This window comes from Schistocerca nitens, chromosome 4 (genome assembly GCF_023898315.1).
Source record: "Schistocerca nitens isolate TAMUIC-IGC-003100 chromosome 4, iqSchNite1.1, whole genome shotgun sequence".
NCBI lineage: Eukaryota > Metazoa > Arthropoda > Insecta > Orthoptera > Acrididae > Schistocerca > Schistocerca nitens.
This window is the reverse complement of record NC_064617.1, coordinates 149,152,161-149,174,342: the sequence shown is the minus strand read 5'-3', so window position 1 is coordinate 149,174,342 and position 22,182 is coordinate 149,152,161. Positions and strand designations below refer to the sequence as shown.

The 22,182-nt window shown below is 41.3% G+C and overlaps 1 protein-coding gene across 1 annotated transcript in view; it reads left to right on the top strand.

The window, feature by feature from the left end:
* LOC126252791 (putative aldehyde dehydrogenase DhaS) overlaps positions 1–22,182 on the top strand; it is a 196,872-nt gene that overhangs the window by 77,318 nt on the left and 97,372 nt on the right. Inside the window, exons 3-5 of the mRNA XM_049953727.1 lie at positions 5,466–5,635; positions 21,475–21,631; positions 21,731–21,891. Of these exons, the coding sequence (XP_049809684.1) occupies positions 5,466–5,635; positions 21,475–21,631; positions 21,731–21,891 (488 nt within the window). The remainder of the gene's footprint in view (positions 1–5,465; positions 5,636–21,474; positions 21,632–21,730; positions 21,892–22,182) is intronic.

The following is a 22,182-nucleotide window of genomic DNA, read 5'->3' as shown; positions in this document are numbered from 1 at the left end:
CACAGGAAAACTTATCTCCATCTGGTAACACTGGATTCAACTGGCAGCATCAGTGCACCAATACGATGAGCATAAGTTGCAGGGATTCACAAGCTTGCTAACACTGTCTCCCTCTTGCCTCACTATCACAAACCCAGAACGCTGTCTAGCCTATGATGTGTCACTGCAGTCTGTGATGCCAGTGAACCTGAATTGAAAGTGATTTGTGTTGTACATGACAGTACAATATTTTTGTTAGTAATTAGTTTCGTAATGGCAATAAATAAAAGATATTCATATGATGTGGGCTATAAATTGCATATGCAGAACAACATGGAAAAAAAGCAGCTGAGCAGCATTTTGGCCTTCCACCAACAGAAAAAACAATTTTAAATTGGTGGGCTAGTAAAGAAGAGGTGAAAAAAATTAGGAAGACTAAATGTGCAAATAGAGGACTGAAAACTAGAAGATGATGTAATGGATTCAAGGACACCCTCAAAATGGTGTTGGAATTAATACAAAATGATTCAAATACCTGCTTGCAAGCTAGCACTACAATGAAACTTAACACTTTGAGGGTGGAATTTGTTGGTGCTACAAGTTTATGAAGCATCATGGATTTAGCATGCAAACCAAACCAAAATATCTCAGAAAACTCCACAAGAGTATTTCAGTCATTGTATTATTCAACATCAAAAGAAATCCAGCGTGGCACTAAGCCAAACAGCGAATGTGGACAAAACTCTTCTGACATTTGATTTGCTGAGTAACAGAACTGTTGCCATGAAAGGTGCCAAAACTGTAGCTATAAAAACAAGTGGAGATGAAAAAATGCACTACACTGTTATCAAACAATTGAAAATATAGGATGGAATATAACAATATTATGAAAAGTGTAGTTGCTACTCACCATATAGTGGAGATATGTGCACGTGCGCGCGCACCCACCCACACACACACACACACACACACACACACACACACACACACACACACACACACACACACACCGCCAACTGTTGTTCACGTACAGGACAAGAGTTGGATGGATGATGCTGGTATGAAATTATGGGTTATCAGAGTGTAGAAGGGAAGGAAAGGTGCTTTTTTTTTATTGAAGAAGAATTCTCTTCTTGTGCTAGATCAGTTTATTAGCCATTTGAAAAATTTTAAATTCCAGAAAATTCTTTTCAGGGTTTGGGAATCCACATACATGTTAAATAAAACTTACCTCTCATAAAATACTGTATTTTTCCATTTTATAATAATACCACTTTTGATCAGAAAAATTACTCCACTACCTATTCTATCTTTGTGTATTTTATTTTTTTCTATCTATTGTATTAATATTCCCTGGAGCTTCGCCCATGTGTGTGCTTGGCACATAATTTAACACACCTCCTCCTCTCCCTCTCTGTCCTCACTGTGTTCACATCTTCTTCTCTCTGTCTGTCCACCTCATCTTCCCTCTTCTATCTGTCTGTCTTCTCCTCTCCACTCTCTACGTCTTCTCCTTTTCTCTTTGTTCATTTCTTCTACTCCCTCTCTGACCGTATCTTCCTCCTCCCTCCATCTGGCCATATTCTGCTTCCCCTCCCTCTTCCCATTTCTGCCTCCTGCTCTTCCTTCTGCACCTGCCTACTACCCATCTATACCTTCCACCTGCCCCCATGTATATTTCCCTCCTTCCCTATCTCTATTTCCTCCTCCTCTTGGTGTGCCCATCCCCTCCTCTATCCATCTCAGCCTGTCCCCAGCCATGCTCATTGGCACAGTTCAATAAAGCAGGCCTTTACTACTTCCACAACATGCTTGTCATGCAAGGCAGGCTACACATCAGGAATTTGCAAATAATTTATTATTTGCCCCTGACATACAGGCCACTGTGCAGAGCAGATCCATATAGCAGGCCGATACTACTCCAACACAATGCACATGCTGTTCAGGGCAGCCTACATGTCTGGGCCTGGAAAAATGCTTCCTGACCCTATCATGTAGGCTGCCATGCAAAGCACAAAACTTCAGGTAGCCTGTAATGAGCACCCCACATGTAAGGTTCTGGAGTCAGTCCACACCAGGTTGTCAACATAGAAACTCTTCATAAGCCTGTAAAGCTCTGTTCAAAACAGCATGTTTAATTATGTAGTTTGCTAATGTTTTATAGGCTAATAATAGCCTGTGAAGCTTACTGTCCTGTGATATTAAACTGAAATTGTTCATGACAAACAAGCTGATTGTCTAAAGAGTTTATTAACAATAAATATGTATGAAATGGAATTTAATCACATCTGGATTGTGTAAAATCAGTTTTTGTACTAATCATCAAGAAAAAGTAAGACAAAAGAAGAAAATCAACAAGCACATAACAGTCATGCTATGAAAGGATATTTAAATGAACTCTTTGATTGCCGGGTAATTGGCAGTGGTGCTCATAGGACATAGCCCCCATGATCATCAGACCTCACACCATTGGACAAAGCTTTTGCAGTCATGTGTTGTCCAGACCATCCGGCAACAGGGCAACTCCGTGGCCAATTGGAGCACATGGTGCCAAGTTTCCATAGTTTAAAAATTGTTCATTGTTGACCTACACATCATTAGTAATTCTGGTTCATAATGGCATCAGGTATCCAAGGTTAAAATTTTTTGACACAATTTTTCTCCATCCTGTATAAAATTGCCGAATGTTCCCTTCCATTTGGCTTAAAAATAGGGGATCTGTGCTTTACATGTCTTCCTGCCTTAAAGTTTAATTCCTCCCATAGACTCTCACACATACCTTCCTACATTCAAGTTGTACAGTCAGGCCCATTACACCTCTCCCTGCCAACAATTGAGTAAAATGAGTGCTGAAAGTGTTTCTGAGCTAGTAGAAATAAGTAATTCTAATCTTGAACAGTAATTATTTACTTCCAGGTCATAGCAAGACAACTTCATCTTCTCTCTCTCTCTCTCTCTCTCTCTCTCTCTCTCTCTCTCTCTCTCTCTTTTTCTTTCTTTTTGTATTTGGTAGTCTTGCTGAAGCCTTTGAGTGGAGCATCACAGTGATCAATACATATATCAATGATCTATCAATGATTTAAAGGGCAGTTCAAAAACTGTAATATTTGCTGATGACACATACTAGTCAAGGTCTGAACTCAACTCTTAACATACACAGCTCAATGGGAAAGCCCTACAAGTGCTCCACAGCTAAAAGTCTTAGTTACACAAAGACTCATATTATGCTGTTTCAGACAAACAATAATGACTTTCTACCTCCAGAAGTAGGCATTAATGACCATACACTGAATGACGCACAGTGTGTAAAGTTCCTTAGGGACCATTGAAGTATGAGTTAAAATGGAATCAATGTGTGGATAAGCCAGTGAAGCAGCTCAGTTCTGCATGTTATACCCTACAAGCATTTCTCATTGTGTTGAGCTAAAGATAAGAGTGGTGTCTAATTTTGCATACTGTATTTTCATTCCCTGCCATTATTGCATTAAATCTCAAGGAAATGGTCAAGTGAGCTCTAAAAATTGAAACCTGTCTGTATGGTACATGGAATTATGTCTCATTGTGAGTTTCTCAACCAAACCAATCACTATTAACTACACATACAGGGTGTTCCTAGAGGAATGGTCAATATTCAGAAACATGATAAGAATGATCATTTGAAGCAAAAAACTTCATATGGTCAATATGTTGCACTCTGAAGGTTTCTGAGATAGAGCATGTTTAATGTACATTGTTATTTATTTTCTGTATTATGCAAAGTATCAACTGAAAAATGCTTGTTTGTAACACATTCACCACTAATATTATCAAACATGTCACATTACAACTGTTGTACAGTTCACAGTAAATGTCCCAACAGCCCACTGTCAACTTCAGTGCATATGGGCACTCTTCAGAGAACATGTTTCATTGCGCGTCTGATTGCTGCTGCACATTGTGCATTGAGGGCAGCAGCATCCATGATGCAATGAAGCAGTTCATCTCTCGTATTAATATTTTGTTTATACATTTCAAACTTCACCCAACCCCATAAACAAAAATCTAATGATATAAGGTCTAGCAATTTTGGTAACAATTTAACTATACTACCACGACCAATCCTGCAATTGGGGTAAGTGTGGCTGAGGTATTTCCTCTCATGTCTGGTAAAATGTAGAGGACCTCTGTCATGCTGTAAGTATATTGTGGTCCACATGATCAAACGAACATCTCTCTGTATTGACCATTCCTCCAGGGACACCCTGTATAAAATGTGAGTTTCTTGATTATCTTTTGTGGATGCAAAAAATTTCACTTTGTGTTTCCATGTTTCTAAGGAAAAATGTTTACTGCATCCATAGCATATAATAAACTACATTTGTTCTTTAGATCATCATAAACAGTGAGTACCTCAGGAAGGTGAATGAGCACTCATCTTGTATGATACCTCCAGGCTTTGCTTTACATACCATCATTGGGGTGCCAGTGGAACATTGTGCAGCAAAGAAAGAAACCCTAATGATTCAATGTTCTTCTCCCACTACAAAATCAAGGAAAATATTAGCTTTCTGCTAGGTACCCTAGGTACAAGAGAATATTTAAATATAGGAAAATGAGCAAGATGGTGCAGGCTAAGGAAGCTTGCCAGGGACACACTGTGGTGAAATGTGCTGTTATGCTATGAGCTGTTACTGCACTAACAAGTCAGAAGCTTATGTATTGGCATGAGGAAAATGTATTGAAAGTAACGTACAATAAACTGCAGTCATTGGAAAAAAGAGACCTTTCCAGCTGAGGTAGTCTTCTTCTTTGTTCTGTCAATGATGAGATCAATGCAGTAAGGTCACAGAGGTGTGGCTTTTATCCATCTCCTAATGATATATTGCATGTGGCTGATAAGTTTTTATTCTAGGAGGAGGTCCACCTTTTTGTGGTGACTGTGACATTGTTATGTCACTATTTTAAATGGTAACCTGGCCTCTATTTTAGCTGATGACAAATGAATATGGTACATGATTCAGATGTTTGTTGTATTTTGTGATCTGGTATAAGCTTGTAGACTACAGAGTTTTGTGAGTTATAGAGCGGTTGGCTTGTCCAAGTTTAGTGTAATGATCAGCCAAAATTGCTTACCTTCTGTGACAGTTTAGTCAACTCCCTGTTGATCTTCTCTTTATTTTGTCTTAAGTTTGTATGAACTAAATGACTACACATTTTTGTCATGAATTTAACTGCACTTGTCTTACAATATTTTAGAATAGTGCAGTGTAAAGGGACCAAACACACATCACCACCACCACCACCACCACTACCACTGATGACAACAAGAGCAACAACAACAACACTATTACAATCATTTTTCTAAATACCTGTTTGTCTTTTAAAATGAAACACTAAAGTCATTTCTTGGTGAAATCTGCATCTACTATGTAAATATTGTATCTAATGAAATAATATAACATTAGATAAATTTTAACTGACCATTGATTTTAATTTGTAACTTACAGAATTAGTAAGCAGTTGCAACAGAACTCCCAGCTGATTTCAGAATTAGCTGCTGTTAGTATGGGTATAAAAATTAGAGTAACAAGAGATTGGGATGTTCCTTTAGCTGCCAATGTGTTCATGTATTATGCAGGCTGGGCACAACTAATGGAAACTCAAGAAAAAGCAATTGGTACGTAGTACATTCACCACTGCATCAAAGACTGAACTTTATCTATATCTTTGTATCCTAATTTTCAGAATCTGATGTTTATTAATAACAGATTTTCAGTCATTACATCACATTCTTTTACAACCCTTTTATTATGAAAGTCAAAGGCAATTTTTCTGATAAAATAAAATTAGATTTTGTATTTTGTTTTGAAATGTCAATGCAAATAATTCATCAAATATTTTTAAAACCTACAAATATACTTCTAGGGAACACTTCTCCACCACGGGTGGGTTGGTGGAGAAGTGTTGCCAAGAAGTTCATTGGTAGGCTTTAAACATGTTTAAGAAATTGTTTGACAGTTTTTATAGTATATTTCTCTGAAATAGAAAGTAAATCAAACATGTAGTACACGTGCAATGTGAATAACATGCCCAACACATGTTAAAACAACAGAGAGGAAGTAGAATGAAAATAGCAAAGGCAGAGGAAACCTAATTTTTTGTTATAAAAAAACTTTCACTCTTAAGTTAAATGGTAACAAATTAAAGTTTATGTATTGGAATAGTACACCTTTTTCAGTAATACAAAATTGCAAATCTGTTCTAATTCCTCAAGTAATATTGACAAGTCTTTTGCTGAGAATCATATCACATTTTTCATGTATAAAATCGAGTTAGGTATCTCTTTTTCCTCGTTAACATGTTTGACATATATTTGTACACATATCTCACCTGTACTTCTAGCAAATTTTGCCCTGCAGTTTTATTTTTCTCTCAGCTCAATGTTCATGACATTGTGTCTCCTGACCTGTGTGCCATGCAATGATATGATTATGCAGGTACATCCAGTTGCATACATACCTACTTTCTAGGAAATGTGTTGTGAATAGAGTTAGTAGCAGAGAAATAATAAATTAAAAAGTCATGTATGATGCAGCTGTTCATGCAACTCAGTATTTGATATCATATCTTCTGTACTATGTGTTGTACAGTGATATAATTTGCCGGTAGATTCAGTGGCATATGTGAATACTCACTGCAAAATGAGTTGTGAGTACAGTTAGTAATAAAGAAGTAATAAATTAAAAGTCATGCTTCATGTGGCACTTTTACTGGTAGCTCAGTGAAAGGCAAGACTACCTGGCCAAAGCCACGGGGTACCAGGTGCTGTTTACTATACTTATCCAACTTTGCCACCTGCCAACTGTCGTAAAGGACATTCCTTGCTGCTGTTGTAAGTTCATGTGATCCTGCAATCTGAGGAACTTTGGCTAACGAAGCTCAGACAGGACCCTGCCCTAGTTTGGACCTAGGGTCAGGTGCTAATCAGACAACCACATCTTTAGTTGGCAAGTCTGCATATGAGGTAGCACATTGGGGACACTCATACTGGCACTTGCCTGAGAGATCTTGCAGGTTGGTGATCCAAACAACGTATGACTGCCTATGTCATTTATGATCATGGTTAAACTGCAACCGAGCCCACGACACATTGGTTTGATGTCCAAAATACTGCATGAGTGACTGACAGAGTTCCTCAGTGGTAAACTTTTCAGGGTTGGTAGAGGGCTTCAATTTTGCCTTACTTCATGCAAACCCTAATTGCTGAATAAAAATGAAGTGGCTGGATCAACAATACGCTTTATCTGGCAGTGCAGTAAGAACTGGTGCAGGTAATTCTCCCAACTTTGTGTAGACTCATTGAAACTGACAATTGGCATTTGGGGTGTTGGGGGAGGGAGGCTGCTCTGCAGATGCCTGCTCTACCACCAGTATGGCGTGAGAGTGGATCATTTTTGCATTCTGTTTGAGCATCACCTGCAGCTGCTCCTGCTACATTTTATGGTACTCCTGCTGCAGCTGTTGTTATTGCTCCTGCAGGTGCACTATTCCTGCCAGCATTGAATAAATGGTGAGCCCATGGTGGCCATAAATCAGCTATGTGAGAAAGCATTACATGCATAAGAATGCTCAGGTTGCCACTTTTGTATCTGTACTGATGTGACAATTCTACAAAACTATCCAACTAGTGAAAAGGCCACTATTTTATCCAATGGTGGATGCGTGATCTAGAAACCATTGAGCTAGGTCCCGAAAGGGGAACACAAACTTCGCATGTGGTCAGTCTATGGGGGAGCAGAGAGTCCAAACACAGAATAGAGAGAGGCATGGAAAAAGACACAAACATGACCAACATGAACTCCAAAAACAAATAAGCACATGGAACTGAGAGGACGCTGAAATGCAGAAGCCAGGTTTGAGGTAGTTGGACTCAGAATAAGAACTGAACTGAAGCAGTCTGGCTAGTAAAACACATGGGTCAGCATGTCTGGCAATACCACATCCCACATGCACCATCTGTGAGAACTTTCTCACTACTCTACTGTGAGACCCACATCAGCTCATCTGCATCCCTCTGCATGTCTGCTGGTTGATGTACTAAAATAATAATCCTTGAACAGTCACAACTTTAAATTTGCTAAAAATACTCTTGGATTACTTCCTATTGCTAATGCCTTTCACTTTCCTTATTGATCATTATTTTTTATCCAAATTTTAAATAACTGTTTTTCAAAACTTGCATTTGGCTAGAATAGCACACCATTTGTAGCAGGTTATACACATAGTGCCGGTTCAGTGTTACAGTAGTCCACAAGCATTCTTACAACAGAACAATATCAACTTAACCTTTTGTTACTGACTGGGTGTCACGGTAGTAAGGCTTTCATCTGTATTCAGGAGGTTGGTGATCTATGTTTAGGTTTTCTGTAGTTTCCCTAAATTGCTTAACATGGATGTTTGGATGATTCCTGTGAAAAGATGCGGCTGATTTCCTTCCCTATCCTCACTCAATCTGAGCTTGTACTTCATCTTTAGTGACCTCATGGCCTCTGGGATGTTTTGTTCAGCAGTTCCACTTTAAGTTCCTTCATCAGTTTTGGTCCTTTCTATTTTACTTTACCCTATTATCCTCTACCAGTAACTTTCCAAAATGTGTTTCTTTAAACAATGAACACCCATGTATGAAAAATGTCAGATGTGTAATTCCTTTATAAATTAGCTAATGTGTTAAACATTTGATGTTAAGCATGTAAATCCTTTGCAGTTGAAGAAGCAAAACTCTAATTATACCAGTTTTATTGGTCTCTTTCAAACAAGGTTTTTCACTTCCCATATGCCTATTTAAAAAGTAACATTTTGCCATACTTTCTCGTGGCCCACATGTGATAGTCATAAGAGAACTACTGTACAACACAGTTTTTTTAAAAAATTTAAATATTTATACAGCCCGTGTTGAGAACTCACATTTCTGCAAAGTTTGCACTCAGTTTTAAGACAATGTACTTTTTCACACATCTCAATATTTATAACATCATGTCTTCTGAACTCTGTGTTGTACAATGATATAATTTTGCAGGTATGTTCAGTGGTATATGTGGATTCTGTCTGCAAAAAAGATTTTGTGAATGGAGTAAGTAGTAGAGAAATAATAAATTGCAACATCATGCCCAATGCTGGCATTCTACAGCATGAACAGTGAAAATGTAGTAAGCAGTAAACATCTTTTTCCTTTATTATTTGGTGGAGTGTCAACAGTAAAAAAGTTTTGAAAAGGTTTGAATTTATGTGTAATGTTCTCTCTTTGTCAAATACTGGATGGACAGAGTCTGGGTAATTAGCACACCATGAGTTAAGCTGCCTCATGACATACAGCTGGAAGCTATGTTGCACACAGTCAACAGGATACAGGCTGCTGACCTGGGTTGTGGCGGTGTTGCGGCATTTGAGACAAATGGTTTGGCAGCTCTGGAGCCTATAGCATTGGCTTGGATCCTTGACACCACAATGTCTTTTGATTAGTACATCCCAGCCGGTCGACAATTACCTGACGGTGATTGGCAAAAAGTGGCAGGGTCACGAACCTCTGGACAGAAGGTGAAAGAGGGCACTGGTCATTCAACTGTCCCCTATATCTTAAAAACAGGTTTCAGGTACTGACTATAACTGAAAGTACATCTGAGCCAGCACAGGACATCTCACCTGTTGGGACTGGTCGATCTTCCTGAGAGGTCCAACAAGTGCAGAGGGTGAAATCACTTACCGTGTTAGGCAGGTGACAGAGACCCTCAGGAAAATAGTGGGCAATTATGGAAGAAGTCCAATAACCACTCTGTTTGCCTGTTGGATGGTCTTATTCAAAATGTGGAAGAGGCTGTACCAGTAGTGATTGAGCACACTGAGTACACATGCATGCAATTTGTCACTCACGTTGGTCTGAATAATGCCTGCTACCTGAGTTCAGAGGCAAACCTCAGTTCCTACAGGGAGCTGGATAATTTGAAGAAGGCAACAGGCCTCACCCACAGGGTGGACACAGAGCTATCATTTTGCAGCATGATTCCTAGAACTCATTGTGATCCTCTGGTCTGGAGCAAAGTGGAAGGCTTAAATCAAAGGCTTGCATGATTCTGTAATGACATTGGATGCAGATTTCTTGACCTCTGCTATTGGGTGGAGAATTTTAGGACACCCTTCAGGGGTGCACTACACACAGGAAGCAGCTATTAGGGTAGCGGAGTACATGTGGCATGCAGATGTGGGTATTTTAAGGTATAGATATTCCTCCTCAGATCCAGTAAGATGTATTCTGGTTTCAGACACGATAATATTTATCACAGCTGTTTGGAGAAAGATGATGTTAATATAGTACTAGTTACTTGGAGGAGAATCTATGGAAAGGTTCCAAAACCAGTCTCACTTATACACATTAAACAGTGCCCACTTAGTAAAAGGGACAGAAAGCTGTCTGATACCAGATGTCAATAGCAATGAAATTCTAAACTCCGATTGGAAAGTATAGTGCAAAGATAGGTTGATTGCTGGTGATGAAGGCATGTTTCTAGCCATGAAAAGATGTGATATCATATAGTGAGATTGATACAGAATCTGAATGTAAAATAATTTGGATGAACAAAAGTGTTGAATGTGGGTCAAATGTGATCATTGAATGCTTTTATAGATGGAGGAATAGCTGCGGAACATTTGATGGGAAACTTGGAGAATATTTCATGCAAAATTCCCAGTCATGTTGTAGTATTTGGTAGGGATTTCAACTTACCAGCTATAGACTGAGAGATTCAAGTGATCAGGGCAGGTAGTAGGGACAGGGTATCATGTGAAATTGCTTTGAATGCATTATCCAAAAATTACCTTGGGCAGTTAACCAGAGAACTGGCTCACATAGGTAATATCTTAGATCAAACAATGGGAAATCCAGGATGAAATGTAACAATATTATGAAAAGGAAAGTTGCCGCTCATCATATAGTGGAGATGCTGAGTCATAGATAAGCACAACAAAATGACTGACACACACACACACACACACACACACACACACACACACACACACACACAAATGCTGCATGGGGGTAAGGAGGAGGCTGGGGCGAGGAGGAGAGGGAGGGATGGTATGGTAGGGGTGGCAGACAGTGGAGTGCTGTAAATTAGACTAAGAGCAAGGGATAGGTGGGAGGGGGGGCGGGAAATAGCAGAAAAGGAGAAAGTAAAAAGACTGGGTGTGATGATGGAATGATGGCTGTGTAGAGCTGTAATGGGAGCAGGGAAGGGGCTGGATGGGTGAGGACAGTGACTAACGAAGGTTGGGGCCAGGAGGGTTATGGGAACATAGGATATATTACAGGGGAAGTTCCTACCTGTGCAGTTCAGAAAAGCTGGTGGTGGTGGGAAGAATCCATATGGGACAGGCTGTGAAGCAGTCATTGAAATGAAGGATGTCAGGTTTGCCAGTGTGTGCTCACCAACAGGGTGGTCCACTTATTTCTTGGCCACAGTTTGTCAGTGGTCATTCATGCAGACAGACAGCTTGTTGGTTGTCATGCCCACATAGAATGCAGCACAGTAGTTTGCAGCCTAGCTTGTAGACCACATGACTGGTTTCACAGGTAGCCCTGCCTTTGATGGGGTAGGTGATGTTTGTGACTGGACTGGAGTAGGTGGTGGTAGGAGGATGTATGGGACAGATCTTGCAGCTAGGTCTATTAAAGGGGTATGAGCCATGAGGTAAGGGGTTGGAAGCAGGGGTTGTGGAAGGATGGACAAGTATATTGTTTAGGTTCGGTGGACGGTGGAATAACGCTGTGGGAGGGGTGGGAAGGATAGTGGGCAGGATATTTCTCATTTCAGGGCATGGCATGAGGTAGTAAAAACCCAATCCTGGGTGGTACAGAGTTAAGAGGGGAATGCTCCTCTGTGGCTGGACGGTGGAACTTTGGGGGTTAGTGGAAGGCTGGAAAGATAAGGCATGGGAGATTTGTTTTTGTACAAGGTTACAAGGATAATTACAGTCTGTGGAGGCTTCAGTGAGACCCTCAGTATATTTCAAGAGAAATTGTTGATCACTGTAGATGTGACGACCATGGGTGGCTAGGCTGTGCACAAGGGACTTCTTGGTATGTAATGGGTGACAGCTATCGAAGTGGAGGTATTGCTGGTGATTAGTAGGCTTCATATGGACGGAGGTACTGACATAGCCATCTTTGAGGTGGAAGTCAACATCTAGGAAGGTGGCTTGTTGGGTGGAGTAGGACCATGTGAAAAAATTGTGGAAGAAGTTGTTGAGGTTCTGGAGGAATGTGGATAGGGTGTCCTCACCCTCAACCCAGATTGCAAAAATGTCATTAATGAATCTGAACTAGGTGAGGGGTTTAGAATTCTGGGTTTTCAGGAAGGATTCCTCTAATGGCCCATGGATAGGTTGGCATAGGATGGTGCCATGTGGGTGCCCATAGCTGTGTCTCAGATTTGTTTGTAGATAATGACTTCAAAGCACTACACAGCTGTCATTCCTCCATCACACCCAGTCTTTTTACTTCTCTCCTTTTCCACTATTCCCTTTCCCCTCCCCACCTCTCCTCTGCCCTCTATTTAACCTGTAGCACTTCACTGTCTGCCACCCCTACCATACTATCCCTCCCCCTCCCCCTCCCTCCCCCTTACCCCTTCCCAATCACCACTCCCATCATGCACTGGTGCTGCTGCTCACAGTTTGGTTTCAGTTGCCTGAGACAGCAGTCGTGTGTGTGTGTGTGTGTGTGTGTGTGTGTGTGTGTGTGTGTGTGTGTAAAAGCTTTATTTGTCACAGTCTTTTTGATGTGCCTGTCTGTGACTCTACATCTCCACTATATGGTGAGTGGCAACTTTCCTTTTCATAAAATCTTAGATCTGCAGATGACAAACAAACCCAAACTTTTCAACTCAGTTAGCATAGAATAGGGAACCATTAATCATAAGGCCATTACAGCATTACTGAATATGGCTGTAAACAGAAATACAAATAAATGTGGGAAGATTTTTCTCCTTAGCAATAGCGACAAGAAATGGATTTCTGATTGCACAGTCTGCATGAAAATTTCATCTCCATCACAATGTTCATATTAATGGAAAGTACAAGGACATTGTACACCATGCCTTAGACAGGTATGTGCCAAGCACAATTGTGAGAGGTGGAAAAGACCTGCTGTGGTCTGACAGCCATGTTAGAAAGCTGCTACAAAAGCAAAGAGAGCTTGACTGAAAATTTAAATGTAGCCAAAGTCTCACAGAAAAACAAAAATTAAATGAAGCCAAAATTAGTGTAAGGAGAGCCATGTATAAATCCTAAGAAGTTTTAGTCTAATGTTAAATCAGTACATGGACTGGAGCTATCTGCGCAGCCACTCTGCAACCGTAATGGCACTGAAACAGAGTACATCACAGAAAAGGCCAAAATACTGAACATCTTTATCTAAAACTATTTTACAGAAGAAGCTGCATGGTAGAACCTCCTTTAAACCATCAGACATATGACAAAATGGCAGATATAAAAATAAGCAACCGTGGGGTAGAAAAGCAACTTAAATCACTCAAAAGAGAGAATGCCACTGCACCTGATGTGATAACAATATGATTGTACATTGAGTCTTGTAGCAGCATTGTACCGTAGGTATTTGGAAGAGTGAAGTGTTCCTGATGATTGGAAAAAAGCACAGGTCATTCCCATTTTCAAGAAGGGTTGTCAAAAAGAAACACAGAACTGTAGACCTATATCTCTTATGTCAGTCTGTTGTAGCATTTGGAAAACATTTCATGCTCACATATTATGTCATTTCTGGACACCAGAAATCCTCTCTGCAGGGCTCAAAATGGGATTTCAAAAACAAAGACTGTGTGTTAAACCTTTCTCACTCCATTAGTCCATGATATCCAGAAGAGAGTAAATACCAGTGCCTAGGTAGATGCCATGTTCCTTAACTTCTGTAAGGTGTTCAATATAGTTCTGTACTGCCACCTAATGAGCATATGGAATATCAGACCAACTGTGTGTTTGAAGATTTTTTTAGCAAACAGAACACACCATGTTATTCTCAAAGGAGAGAAGTCTACAGATGTAAAAGTAACTTTGGACATACCCCAAGGGTGTGCCTTACGTCCATTAGTTTCCACAGTATATAGAGATGACAAAGCAGAAAACATTGGAAGTTCCATGAGGCTTTTTGCAGATGATGATGTTTTGTACAGAGGAGCCACAATCCTAGTAAATTGTAATGAAATACAGGAAGACCAGCCGAGGATCTACACTTCGTGCATTGAGTGTCAGTTGATCCTCAACATAAACAAATGTGATGTATTGCATATACAATGGCAGAAAGAGCCATTGTTGTATGATTACACAGATTCAGAACAATCACTGAGAGCAGTTCTTCCATAAAATATCTAGGAGTACATGTGCAGAGCAATTTAAATTGGTACGGCCACTTAAGACTATTTGCAGCAAAGGCAAATTCCAAACTGACATTCACTGAAAATAATCTGCCAACAAAGAAAGTAACCTACAAACCCTCCATTTGAACAATACATCAATAATGTTCATTGGTATGTGATCCATAGCAAATCAGACTGTAAGTTGATACATAAAAAATCTACTCAACAAATGGCAGAAGGAGAAAACACACACACACACACACACACACACACACACACACACACACACACACACACACACTGAAAGGTTTAACTTTTGCAAACTTTTGCAAACCTTTGGTGCCAGTGGCTTCTTCTTCTGGCAGAAGAGTTGAAGGGGAAGGAAAAGGGGTGGAGGAAAAGGACAGGAGAGGTTTAGGAAAAGGGGTACAATTCAGGAAAGTCGCCCAAAATCCTGGGTCAGAGGAGACTTACTGGATGGGATGAGAAGGATCACTGTATGGTTTACTGTTATAGTTCCTAGAGCATATGTTCCAAATATAGTTAACAAATATATTGCTTCTTGCTGCATTTATCTTGCAAAAATACCACAAAGATAAAGTGAGAGAGATTCGAGACCAAGTGGAGGCTTACTAGCAATCATTCTTTTGTTGAACCATTTGTGATGAACAGGAAAGGGTTAAGTGACGGGGTACACAAAGTAACCTTTGCTTCACATTGCAGAAAGTATTGTGGAATTTACAGGGTACATGAAACTGGCCCATAAAGTCAACACATGAACATAAAATGAAATGTAGAGTATTCAATATGATTATGTTTACGCACCTTCATAGTGTGTGCTGAAAGTATCCTCTGTTCACTTCAGCACACATGTGAGCACTCTTGTGGGAATTCATATATACCCTTTGTCAGTTCTTTTCTTGTGATACTATTGATGACATCCTGAATCTTGGTTCTTGAGTTCTCCAATTGTGTGTGGATTAGTTTTGTATACTCTTCCCTTTAACAGGGCCCACAAGTAAAAGTCACAAGTGGACAAGTCTGGTGACCAAGGAGGCCACAAGCCTTTGCTGATTGTCCTCCCTGGTGTAAATGTCTCATGTACATGGGACAATAATGCAGCTGATGTGTGTCATTTTCTCAACAAGTTTCACTGGCTGCGGTTGCAGCTGCCTTATACTTCAACAAATTTCCGCAGTGTCAGTACATCAGAGGAACTCCCCTTCCCCATGGGGCTCTCCGGTCTTTGGCCGGTTTGTGCTTGGCTACCACAGGGCCTCAACCTTTGCAGCAGCTTTTCCTTCTGTGCGCATGTCTATTCTGTTGCTATGCCTTTTCCCCTCCCTTGGTGAACATGTCTGGATTGTATTTGGGAATGTGTTCTGCATTTTCAGTAGCTGTCATAAGAACAGTCTCACCACTGGTTTTCATTCCTTTTCCCATTCTTCATTTACTTTCTCACATCCTTCCTCTGCTTCAGCGTTTGAGGCTTATCTTTTTCTTCTTCCTCCCTGAGTACTCCTGAAGGCCTGCCCATGTATCTGACATGTAACAGGTGATTGGGTAACACATAATCCCCAGGCCCGGGTCGACAGGTAGGGTTTGCACGTACCCCCTGGTACACGCCTGGCCCAGCGAGGTGTGATTGCCTGAGCTGTTACCTTCTCACGTTGCCGATTGCTCATTCTGTCAGGTGTTCGAGAGGTGTGACCTGAGACATGGACAATCACCTAAGGCGGGTGCCCCCAGTTGGAAGAAGTGTCATCAGAGATGCTGGCAATCATGGGGGATTTTCTCGCAATGAGCCAATCAGCATCTTCACAGTCCATGTCTACCAAATGTAAACAGAATGAAGATCCTGATTCAAAGACCCTCCCAGCTGCACCACAGTTCCTTGTGGTTTCACATACTGAAGATGGTTGGTCCTTTGCAACAGTAAATCTGTTTCTTATTCAGAAAGGTGTTGATGAAATTGCCGGCCCTGTGAAATCCTACTCTCATTTACACAAAGGAACTTTGCTTTTGGAGACTACTTCTGATTCTCAAGCAAAACTGCTTGCCGCTTCATTCTTCATTGCTATCTTGTTTGTGTTGAGGCCCATAGAACTCTCAGTTCTTCCTGTGGTGTTATTTACACTAGACTGTTTGAAGGTTTGACTGAGGCAGAAATCCAAACGCACCTCCCTGATCAGGGTGTCATTGCCATCCATCAGGTGATGAAAAAGGTAGATGCATCCTTAGTACCCACACACACTTTTTTCTCACCTTTGATAGAATGGTGCTTCTGTCCAAGATCAAAGTAGGCTATTAAGTTATCTCAGTCTGACTGAACGTTCAGAACCCGATGCGCTGGTACCAGTGTCATCGTTTCAACCACACTTGAATGTCTTGTCGACACCTGGCCAAATGTGTAACCTGTGTAGGGATGTGCACGAGGGTGAGTATTTGCCTCCTCCTCCCCACTGTGTCAACTGTAATGGTGACCAAGCTGCCTTTTCTTGAGAGTGTTCCATGTATCTTGATGAATGGGCTGTCCAGGAGATCGGAGTGAAGGAAAAAGTGCCTTACCCAGACACTCGTAAGTTGCTGGCTAGTCGCAAACCCAGTGTTCTACAATCTGGAACTTACAGTACTGTTCTTGCTACATCTCACTCCATGGAGGGCATGACCAGCAGATATGCAACCTCTAATTCAGTACTGCAGTTGTGAAATTGTCCAGTGTCATGGTTGCATCGCTGTCTCCTCATCCAGCTGTGCAACCAGCCTCCAAACATTTGACCCACGGGGCAAAGTCACCTGCTACACAACTGACAGGCCAGAAAGGACAGAAAGAATACTCCTGTGAAGACTCCTTATGTCCTTCCAGCCAACAAACATCTGAGTCTTCCTCTGCCAAATGGAAAGGCTTCAAGAAGTCCAACAAAGGCAAACGGTCTTCTCCTTCGCTGACTTGGAGATCCTCTTTGACAGTGTTGCTCTGTGATACCCTCGACCAGCTGACCTCAGTGTTGCTGGTGTGCATCGCCAACTGTTTTTCTGCCCTGGACTCCACAGTTTGACAGAGGGAGAATGCCGACACTTCTGTAGATGTGTTGGAGCAGAATCTTCCAGCCTCTGCACCCTGTAGCAGTGAGCTTTTGGAGGCTGGCACTCAGCACTCCTCCCCCTTTCCTCATTATGTCTCTCCTCCAATGGAACATTCGTAGCCTTCGATCAAACAAAGAGGATTTATGGCTGCTCTTAGAATTGCAGCGTCCACTTGTTCTCTGCCTCCAGGAAACAAAATTGTGTCCTCATGACCGCTTTGAGCTCTCACATTTCTCCGCAGTACATTTTGACCTTCCCACTGAGGACGGCATTCCATCTCATGGGGAAGTCATGCTGCTTGTGCAGGATGTCAACCCATCTCCCTGACTACCCACCTTCAAGCTGTTGCAGTTCACCTTTTCCTTCCTCACTTGACCTTTTCCCTTTGTACCGTTTACATTCCTCCGTCATTCGATGTTACCAGGGCAGACTTTCTCCAGCTTATTGGGCTATCTCACGCCTTTCTGTTGCTTGGTGACTTTAATGCACACCATCCCCTTTGGGGTTCTCCTAGGACCTGTCAGAGAGGCCCTCTTTGCCGACCTTCACAATCAACTTAACTTCCTCTGCCTTAACAAAGGAGTACCCATGTTCCTTTCAGACATCATGCACACATATTCCCATGTGGACTTATCCTTCTGCACTGCTCAGCTTGCCCATTGCCTCGAGTGGTCCACTATATCTGACACATACTCGAGCAACCATTTCCTGTGTGCTATCGATTTGCTGACTCCTACCCCACCTATGTGCACACCCAAATGGCAGCTTACTAAGGCCGACTGGAGGCTTTACTCCTACCTGGCAACCTTCGACAAACAACATTTCCCCATTTATGATGACCATGTAGAATATCTTACAAATGTTATCCTTACTACCATAGAATTTTCCATTCCTCAAACTTCCTCTTTACCATGCCATGTCCTGGCCTCTTGGTGGACTGAGCCATGCTGCGACGCAATTTACACATGGAGACATGCTGTCCACATTTTTAACTGTCATCCTACAATGGAAAACTGCATTCATTATAAACAGTTGTGTGCACAGTGTTGTCATGTTCTTCGGGATAGTGTAAAAGCTAGCTGGATTTCATTTACTAGTTCTTTTAACAGTTCCATTCCCTCTTCCATTGTGTAGGCCAACCTGTGATGGCTTTTTGGGACCAAGATCCATTCCCAAATTTCCGACCTGACAGTAGCAGACAATGTCATAGTGGAACCTATTGCTATCTCCAACACCTTGGGCCACCATTTTGCGGACATTTCAAGCTCCTTCCACTATCACCCTGCCTTCCTCCATCGGAAACAAGCAGAGGAGGCATGGGAAATTCCCTTCTCTTCTCATAACCATGAGTGCTAAAATGCCGCCATTACTATGAGGCAGCTAAATCATGCTCTCACTTCATCCTGATTCTCTGCCTCGGGGCCAGATGATGTTCACATCCAGATGTTGCAGCACCTTTCTCTCATGGGCAAGCACTTTCTGCTTCACACATACATACATACATACATACATACATACATACAACAGCATCTGGGCAGAGGGCACATTTCCCAGATGCTGGCATGAAGCCACTGTGGTACCCTTACTGAAACTTGATAAGGAGAAACACCTTCCTTCTAGCTAGTGTCCCATTTCTTTCACCAGCTGTGTTTGCAAGGTGATGGAACATATGATTCATGCCCAGCTGGTATGGTGCTTTGGGTCTCACAGTTTACTAAACAATGCGTAGTGTAGCTTTCGAGCATGCCATTCTGAAGTTGACTACCTCGTCACTGTGTCCACCCATGTCAAGAATGGTTTTCTGCAGATCCGAGACTGTGGCTGTGGTTTTCGATTTGGAGGAAGCCTACGCCATCTGCTGGAGGACTGGTATCCTCTGTACCCTCTAGATGTGTGGTTCAGAGGCCACATGCCTTGTTTCCTTCAGGAATTTTTACAGGATTGAGTTTTCAATGTACATGTGAGTTCTGCCTTGTCAGACACCTTTATTCACAAAAACAGTGTGCCTCAGGCAGTGGCGGATATAGAAAAACCTCAAGGAGGGGTGCGCCGAAGATATCTTGACCTACCTTTACTTTTACCATAATAAAAAATAATCAAGTCACATGCAAAGCTTAAGAAAGTTTTATTTAAACTGATTATACACATTTACAACTACTCGATAACTTGATTCAGTCGGGCAACTGGTGAAAGAAATGAACGAGTAGCATGTAGGCTGCTGACTGGTGGGGTCGACACGGGTCGCATTCCAGGCGGCCCTGCATGGAGGGAAGGGGAGTGGGGAGTGGGGGGTGGGGGGTGCGCCCCCATATGTATCCGCCACTGACCTCAGGGTTCCGTTCTGAGCATTGTCCTCTTTGCTATTGCCATTAACCCTATAATGGCGTGTCTCCTGCCATGCATCTCTGGCTCCCTTTTCATTGATGATTTTGCCATCCACTGCAGTTATCCATGGACTTGTTTCATTGAGTGGCATCTTCAGCAATGTCTTTATCATCTTTACTCATGGAGCATCAACAATGGATTTCATTTTTCCACTGACAAAACTGTATGTATGAATTTCTGCTGGTGTAGTTGGTTTCTTCCATTGTCTTTACATCTTGGGCCTGTTGCTCTGCCATTCATTGAAACTACAAAATTCCTGGGGCTCTTGCCCGATAGGAAATTTTCTTGGTCCTCCCACATGTCTTACTGGCAGCCTGCTGTATGCAGTTCCTCAATGTCCTATGTGTCCTCAATGGTACTTCCTGGAGGGCAGATTGAACAACCCTCCACCATTTGTACCAGTTCATTCAAAACTAGATTACAGGTGTTTCACTTATGAATCTGCAGGTCTGACCCTCTTATGCTGTCTCGGTACTATCCATCATTGTGGCATCCATTTGGCCACTGATGCCTCTTACAGTAGCCCAGTTGAGAGTCTGTATGCATAAGCTACCTTGAATTTATGTGGTGGCTCGCATTCACCTTGGCCTTCATTTGCTTCCTAAGGACACTACTCCAGCCTCGCTCTATCACCTTCAGTTTCCTGACTTTCGCATGGAACTTCAAAATAGTACCTTGGTGTACACTGACAACTCTCAGACAGCTCTTGGACAGCCTCCTCTTGGCCCTCTCACCGTGAGGAGGTCATTTTAACTAGATTGCATATTGGGCAATGTCTTTTTAGCCATCGCCATTTGTTAAATGGTGCTCACCCCATCACTTTATGCACATTGGACTCAACTCTTGACCATCCACCAGTTTCTGAAGGAATGCTCTTTTTTTTTAACAAGTTATGTTCTTGTTTGTGTTTGTCATCTGAGTTATTGGCCATTTTAGCAAATGATATGTGACCTGTTGACTGCATTTTACTTTTTGTTCATCATAGCAACATGGCGAAGGCCATTTAATTTTTAGGTCTGGACCTCTGTTTCTCTATGGCGTATTTTATAGACCTTTCTCCATGTCCCTGTTTTTAGCTGTCTTCTCTTCCATCGAATAGGATTGACATGTAGCTGTTTTTAACTCCTCTCTTTGTCTTCATGTTCTACAGTTTTGACATGGGCATGTATGACCCTAGTTGTTTTTGTGCTCTGAAACGAACAAAACAAACAAAACAAAAACATTAAAGGAAATGGTTAGTTTCTGCATGATTGTTTGGACAGTGTTTCTAGTTTTCCATTATTACTGATGCATGTGCATGCACTGTAACATTATCATTGCATACGGTGGGCTGTTTTTATATGGCACACCCTGTAGATGTAGATGTAGATACATGGTTTCTAAATTGACTTATTGTATTAAACCTCGAGTATAAGATTATACTTCTTCATAAGTAGATTATGAAAGCATTTTAAATTTTTAAATTTGTTGTTTTTTGGTCCCTGTAAATCATTAGATAGGTAGACTGTTACTAGGACTGGGTGGCCATTTTAGCCATTTAATAATATAGATATTTTACTGACTGCACATATTTTACATTTTACTTGCTAAAGATAGTATAATTATGCTCTATTACAAATCACAGGTACTGCAGCAGTAGTAACTTCAGCAGCATGCCCATTATCGGGACTAGCTTGGCTTATAGCTCCTGTTCTGGCTGTTGGGGGTACTGTGTGCTTGAAGCCCTCACAACACCATCCATTATTAGCATTTGTTTTTGTTGACATATGTGTTAAAGCAGGGTAAGTGGTATCTGTGGCTGTTTGCAAATAATTTCTTTTGTACAACATGCCAGCTTTTCTATATGTTACTTCACTACATTCTTTAATATCTCTTTTTAGGCTTCCTGAAGGAGCGATTAGTGTACTTCCTGGAGCTTCTGATGTAGGTGACTGTTTGGTCAGAAATTTTCTTGTAACTCACTTAGGCTACTTTGGATCTATGGCTGTCGGAAAGAACATAAGACAGAATGTTTCTGGAAGCTCCAAGACCCTTAATATGTGTAAGTGTGTACAATAGTACTCAGAACTACCATTCAGATTTAGTTATTTCTTTTTTATTTCATATTTTATGTGTGTCTATTATTCCAAATGTAGATGTAATGAGTTATCAGAAATCTACTCTTCATATTGATGTTAAAACAATTTTTTTTATTAGGTACTTAATATACAAGGTGTGTCCAGAAAGTAATGTCACATTTTTGTGCGATGGGACTATACATCGCAGAGTAGTCGGACCAGTTTATGAGGGTGTGGGGGACCCTTAACTTCCCAGTGGTAGGTCACTCAGTTAC